The sequence below is a fragment of the Phyllobates terribilis genome, unplaced genomic scaffold (assembly GCF_046119375.1).
Source record: "Phyllobates terribilis strain yellow unplaced genomic scaffold, ASM4611937v1 Scaffold_4393__1_contigs__length_61495, whole genome shotgun sequence".
Taxonomy (NCBI): Eukaryota; Metazoa; Chordata; class Amphibia; order Anura; family Dendrobatidae; genus Phyllobates; species Phyllobates terribilis.
This window is the reverse complement of record NW_027367145.1, coordinates 39,634-47,044: the sequence shown is the minus strand read 5'-3', so window position 1 is coordinate 47,044 and position 7,411 is coordinate 39,634. Positions and strand designations below refer to the sequence as shown.

The 7,411-nt window shown below is 38.0% G+C and overlaps 1 protein-coding gene across 1 annotated transcript; it reads left to right on the top strand.

The window, feature by feature from the left end:
• Positions 1 to 1,940: 1,940 nt before the first annotated feature.
• LOC141249212 (uncharacterized) lies at positions 1,941 to 6,731 on the top strand. Its single transcript, XM_073669561.1, has 8 exons — positions 1,941 to 2,039; positions 2,115 to 2,420; positions 2,878 to 2,990; positions 3,067 to 3,397; positions 4,097 to 4,549; positions 4,632 to 4,817; positions 5,838 to 6,329; positions 6,606 to 6,731. The coding sequence occupies exons 1-8, from the start codon at positions 1,941 to 1,943 to the stop codon at positions 6,729 to 6,731; spliced, it is 2,106 nt and encodes a 701-aa protein (XP_073525662.1).
• The last annotated feature ends 680 nt before the right edge of the window (positions 6,732 to 7,411 follow it).

Below are 7,411 nucleotides of genomic sequence, written 5' to 3'. Positions count from 1 at the left end.
CATCTTCTAGAGCTGTGTAGCTTTGCATGCTCAGCTCAACTAGCTGTTGCTGTTGTTCAGGCTCAGGCTCAGGCTCAGGCTCAGGCGCAGGCGCAGGTTCAAAATGTCGCTCTTGTATATAACCTCTTCACCTCCACTAGAGTTAGCAATATCTTCTTCATCTGTAGCACTTCCTAACACAATGTGTTCAACTGTTAAAGCAGCGCTGGAGTTCGAAGTAGATGTTGAAGATGATATTGAACCAGATGAGGAAGATGTTCCAATTCTTATAACTTCAATTTCCATTCCATCACCTTCAAACACATAAACAGTAGAAAATTACATCAAACTCCAAATTTTCCACGTTGAAATGGTGATAAGGTTCATAAAATCTCAGATTCCGGAATATTTCTCATATTTTGAATGAATAGATGTCAGTTTTGTTCATGCAGATTTTCAGTTCATGCAAATCCAATTTATGGAACATTTTAACTCAAAATACCATAATAGTCGTCCAATATCAGTTCGAAATCTCAAATTGGGAGAAAATAGGTCGAAATCAGTTCAAAATGTCACAACAACTATAATCTCTAGTGCTAAACTATAAAACAAACTAAAAATAGGTCGAAATCTCAATTTCGGAGAAAATCGGAAATTAGGTTGAAATCAGGATTGTTCTTACCAACGCCATTAGACTCGCTCTCTGTTCCTGACATTTTGTTGTGACTTTTTCTGATGCAGTAGTCGGTGAATCGTTGTTGACGATTTCGCTTCGATCTCTTTTCTTCTTCTGCAAGTCTCAATTTTGTGTTACTGGGAGGAGTGTAGAAGACGAGAAGATGCGAATCTGGCTGGTACATAATTGCACGGGGGCATTGGTGTCTTTTCATTCTATTTTCCAGGTGTTTTTACAAAATTAACCTTCAGTTTAAAAGAGAGACACGCGCGTCCGTATTTGGCTTTTTATTTTTTTATTTTATTCCCAAATTTCCTGGATCGTTGATCACCATGATCCAATGGTCCAGATCCGTACTCACATACTCACTATAACCCTTCTACTCACAAGAACCTCCCTCATCTAACGTGTGTATAGGAAATTTTACCTAATTTATTTAAGGGGTACCATAGGAAATTTCGGGAAGAAAAAAATCAGTGTCCCGATACCTAACCCCCCTCGGTAATCGGAATAACTCATATTCCCCGTGATTATAAAAATAGACATAAAAAATATATCAAAAAGTCTGTTGCACTTGGAAAAGAAAGGCCAACCCAAATACTCCACTAACATATTTACATACACCTCCGGCTGTCACCCGTGGTTCCATTGGATATTTGTCGATCCCCCTTCTCCCTGTCTTTCCCCCAACTTTAGTCGCCGGATTCCTGACTGAGCCAACACCCTCCGGTGGCTGTGGCGGCGCCTTTCAGCAACCCCACTGCTTGTACCTGCATGTCAATTTCAATTGTGGACCACAGTGAAAGTAGTTGTTACGGTGAAATCACTAACCCTCTGCAATGGCCGCAACTTCGCAAAAAGCGACGCCACTCTCTTGCTGCTCCGCCATCAAGGCTAAGCCTAGTGACGGTGCTAGTGGCATCGCCCAATCTGTAGCTGTTAAATCATCTCCGACGAATTGGAGCGTTCTTCCGGCCGTTACTGCAGGCGGCGTCGCCGATCCAGCTTCCACGGTTGATCCGATTGGGCTTCAGCAGAGGACTGCAGCCGTGGCTGCTACTTCGGCGTCGATGATTCGTTCGGTTGAGACACTCCCTGATACCGCTCCTTCTGGTCTGTCTTTCTTTCTTTGACACTTTACTATAAATCATGTGATCTGCTGAAATCCTACAGAGTTTAGAAGTTTGTATGATGTGACTTTCACTCCATTAAATGTATTATTTGCAATTCCTTCAAAAATAAGTGATATGACCTCTTTCCCGTTTTCACTATAGGAAAACCTATCATGTTGAGGGCTCACAGTAACCATCCTTTGGATCCACTGTCTGCTAATGAAATCAAAGTCGCAATTGCTACTGTCAGGGCAGCTGGAGCAACTCCTGAGGTGTTTGTTTGATGTCATAATTGTGTTATGCTCCTTTGCTGACTTCTTTTGTCTATAACAATTCAACTTTTTTAGGAGAGGGATAGTATGCGCTTTGTTGAAGTGGTTCTGTTGGAGCCAGAGAAACAAGTTGTTGCTATAGCAGATGCATATTTCTTTCCTCCATTTCAGCCATCTTTGATTCCTAGAACAAAGCGCCAGCCGGGTATCCCTTCCAAACTGCCGCCCCGGCAGGCTAGGCTTATTGTTTACAACAAACGGTCAAATGAAACTAGTGTATGGATTGTTCAACTCACAGAAGCTCATGCCACAACGCGTGGTGGTCACCATCGTGGCAAAGTCATTTCCTCCAAAGTTATCCCTGATGTTCAGCCTCCTATGGTGAGTCCTTTATCTATCCATGTTAATATTCTCTTATTTGCTTATTGCTTCTTGCGAGTTATAGTGTATCGTGTTCTTCTAGCTTATTGACTCCTTATATATAACTATGTGGAGCTTGAAAGTATTGAAGTAAATGTCATGAATACCTTGCTGGCATAGTAGTTGTGTTTAGACTTGGCAAATGGGTCGTGCGGGTTGTGTTCCGGTTGGTAAATTTTCCGGGCCATCCGGGTCGGGTTGACTCATCGGGTCATGATTGTTGTTTTAATGATTTTTATAACTTTTTATAGGAATAAAATAGTATTTTAATAATTAAAATAATATTATGTAGTATTTTAAAAAAAAGTATTATTATACTTTGAACTAAATTATGTTTGTTTATTTTTATCTGTGAGTCTTTCTGTTGATCTTTTGTCCGTCTTTCTATACCAATGATTTGTTTTGTATATGATTATAGGATGCCATGGAGTATGCTGAATGTGAAGCTGTGGTGAAGGATTACCCTCCATTTACTGAAGCAATGAGGAGGAGGGGTATTGAAGATATGGATCTAGTTATGGTTGATCCATGGTTTGTATTAAAATTGTTTCTTTTCCTTCCATTCTGCTCCAATATGAATGCTTACCTATATAGTCATTTTTATCAGGTGTCTTGGTTACCATAGCGAATCTGATGCTCCAAACCGTAGGCTTGCTAAGCCACTATTATTCTGTAGAACCGAAAGTGATTGCCCCATGGAGAATGGTTATGCTCGTCCAGTAGAAGGGATTCATATTCTTGTAGATATGCAAAACATGGTAGTGATTGAGTTTGAAGACCGTAAATTTGTTCCTCTACCACCAGTTGATCCACTAAGAAATTACACGTCCGGTGAGTCACGAGGTGGAGCTGATAGAAGTGACGTGAAGCCTTTACAGATTATTCAGCCTGAAGGCCCCAGTTTCCGCGTTAATGGAAATTTCGTTGAGTGGCAAAAGGTGCTAATTTTTTTTTTTACTCCTTTGAGGTGCTAGTTAAACATAGGGCTGAGCAATCAGATCGATCCAACCCGATCTGATTCGGTATACCGGATATCACGTTGAAAAAATTTAACAAAATCCCGATCCGTATTCAATGCGATATGAGTTGGATATTCTGTTCTACCTGATCAGATATTTATACCGGATATCCGATGCATAAAATAATAACAAATTAAATACTTAATCTAGATTTTTTAATGTAATTTTGACTTATAAATAATAATTATAATTAATAACTAAATATTAGTAAACTCAGATTAATTAAATTATAAATCATATTGTACCTTTAATTTTCTTTTCTTTGTTATTTCTTTTTTCTTTCTCTTCCTAACTAATCCTACAGCACTCACTCACTCCCTACTTGACCAGTTAGTGCACTAAGTAATACAAATTGGATATGTGAGTATATCTTCCCTCATTTCTAGTTAGTTTACTGAGCAATACAAAAAATCTAGTTACAGTAGATGTTTCTAAGTCCAATACAAATTTGATATGTGAATTTGTGTACTGAGTAACTGAGCAGTGAACATTCGCCGCAGTTTCTTTATGTTTGTATATTAAGCTGTAACAATTAGTTATAAATCTTGTATGAACATTATAAACAGGGGCAAGCAATGAGGTTGTTCTGATTCGATTTTGTGTGTTTGTTTTGGTTAGTGGAGCTTCAGAGTTGGATTTACACCACGTGAAGGCTTAGTGATTCACTCTGTAGCATATGTAGATGGTAGTAGGGGCTGGAGATCTGTAGCACACAGGTTAAGCTTTGTTGAGATGGTTGTGCCGTACGGAGATCCAAACGATCCTCATTACAGAAAGAACGCGTTTGATGCTGGTGAAGACGGACTCGGTAAAAACGCGCATTCTCTTAAGAAGGGATGTGACTGTTTGGGCTACATCAAATACTTTGATGCTCATTTCACAAACTTTACTGGTGGAGTTGAAACAATCGAAAACTGTGTCTGTTTGCATGAAGAGGATCACGGAATTTTATGGAAACACCAAGATTGGAGGACTGGTTTAGCTGAAGTTAGACGGTCACGAAGGTTGACAGTGTCGTTTATCTGTACTGTAGCGAATTATGAATATGGATTCTACTGGCACTTTTATCAGGTAAGTTTGTCCTGTGAATTGTTTTGATCTCTCCATGGCTAGTTTTTTTTCATTATTTTGAGTTTTTGACTAAAAAATGTAGGATGGGAAAATCGAGGCTGAGGTGAAACTGACGGGAATTCTGAGCTTAGGAGCTTTACAGCCTGGTGAATTTCGCAAGTATGGAACTACAATTGCTCCGGGGTTATATGCACCAGTGCATCAGCACTTCTTTGTTGCTCGTATGGACATGGCTGTTGATTCTAAACCAGGTGAAGGTTTGAATCAGGTAAAGTAATTAATATATTAAGACCCCCCTCCTATATTCCTAGGAAGTAGCTTTGAATATATGATTTTGGTTGATTTTGAAATACCTGCGAGTGAACTTCCTGTATAATGGCAGAAGTGTAAATACCTAGATAAGGGTGGGTAAGATTATCTTCCCCACTTTTTCATCAGCAATATTAAAAATAAATTTCCATGATTTTTGAGAACAATTAAGTAATTCTTCCGTTCATATATATAAGTCGTTTTTGGTGTCCTTTCTTTTTCATATTCTGTTTACTAAAGAATGTCATTTTAGTCTCTCATTTTTGTTTGGAAAATGTTGTCATTTTAGATATCTAGGTAGTAAGTTACGAGATTTGTTATTGAAAATTGAAAAAATTATTCTTTCTATTCAAATTATAATTGTTGGTTGGTTAAAAATGAGATGAGTTATAAATTCTAGAAAAAAATAATAAGAATATAGGGTAATTATTGGATCTCTTAGTTCTTGTGCAAGTATTTACAATGCCAATCTTTGATGAATAGAGGTAGTTCTTATGGGTACTTTTTGATCTTTTCTACAATAAAATAATGCAGTTTATATTTTCAAGAGAAACTTTTCATGTATGTTCACTTTTTTACTACAAAATTGACAAAGCATTAAATGATATGGATCTAGAAAATTGTGTTTGGTTAAATTGTAAATCATGTGAATTTAAAATCTCTATTTTGTTTGGTTGGATGCATGAAGTTTTTTAGAATTTATATTTAGTTACTGTTATAACCTTATAAATAGAAGGTAAATATCCACTCCATCAATGTAGAGCATATACTCCCTCCATTTGTGTATGTAAGTCGTTTGAAGTAAAATCACGTAGATTATAAAACATTAATAGTGTCTAATCAGTTTGTATAACAGGTCTGCTGATATAAAAATCATTTACTTTAATTAGTTTCTGTCCAATAGAATGAAGACGGAGTGAAAAAGCATAGAAACTCATCTACTCCGTCTAACCAAACGAGCACTTTGTCTTTGACATAGGTTGTCGAGGTGAACGTCAAAGTAGAGGAAGCCGGGAAAGACAATGTCCACAACAACGCATTTTACGCAGAGGAAAAAGTACTTAAAACGGAGTTAGAAGCAATGCGCGATTGCAATCCTATGAGTGCTCGTCATTGGATCGTAAGAAACACTAGAAGTGTAAACAGGACGGGTCAACTGACAGGTTATAAACTTGTGCCGGGGTCGAACTGCTTGCCTTTAGCGGGTGCGGAGGCAAAGTTCTTGAGGAGAGCGGCGTTCTTGAAACACAACCTTTGGGTTACACCCTTTGCCCGCGATGAGACTTTTCCTGGTGGAGAGTTCCCAAATCAAAACCCTAGAGTTGGGGAGGGATTGGCCACGTGGGTTAAACAGAACCGCTCTCTTGAAGAAACCGATATTGTTTTATGGTATGTGTTTGGGGTTACTCATATTCCTCGCCTTGAAGACTGGCCTGTCATGCCTGTTGAGCATGTCGGGTTTACGCTCATGGTAATAATCTTCACTCTGGATAATCGTTTTTGTTGAGATAAAGTATCACACATCAGAAGTTGGAAGATAACAAATCTAGTATATAAGTTCATGGATTACTTCTCCTATTGCTAATTGGTTTTAGGATGGAATCTTATTGGGCTTGTATGTTGGGTCGGACAGTGCATTTGCGCGCTTACGTGCACGATTCTCTTGTCTGTGTTGGATGTAGGGTCCATGTAGTATGACAGTTTTCTTGGAATTACATAACCATGACTGTTTTGTTTATGGGTGCAGCCACATGGTTTCTTCAACTGCTCGCCTGCTGTGGACGTGCCTCCTAATCAGTTCGAGGCAGAAGTGAAGGATAGTGGAATTGTTACATCGAAACCACTCCAGACTGGAATTATTGCCAAGCTTTAAGTATGCTTTCTACTCTTTTTTCTTGTTGGAATTTGGATGATAAAGAATCCTTTGCTTGTGGTTGAAATTGATCGAGTTTTAGTCTTTGGTGCAGAAACTGATCACATTTGGTGTGTTAGCAGTTGTTTTGTTCTCAAGAATAAATCCACCTAAGGCTCTCTTTGATATATATTAGGGAAAGAGAAAGGAAACATCACTAGAAAGATTATATTTATGTTAAGATATACTATATTGGGATGATGATTTAAAATTTGTACGATAAAAGAAGGGAGTAAGAGAGTGTTTCTGAAATCCTATCCTAATATAGAAAAACAAATACTTTTGTGCAAGGCTATTGTAAGATCATTTTATAGTGTGCTAAATGACACCGGACCGGAGGCATTATAATCTGGTCTCTAGTCCTCATAATTAGAAAACCGGAGGCATTATAATCTGGTCTCTAGTCCTCATAATTAGAAAATTCTGGTTTTCGGTCTAGTTCGATCCAAATCTGGTTTGACCGGAGTTATATTAAATTATATATATTGTACTTGATGTAAGCTAAATAGTATAAGAAGACGGTGAGCAACTGATCTAGTTGAATATGACTAGTCTAATCGTATTCTAATTGGTTAATCTTGATTTTCTTTTACTAATTTTCCGTGTTTTTTTTTCGCTAAACGTTTAAGCAATTTTACCAT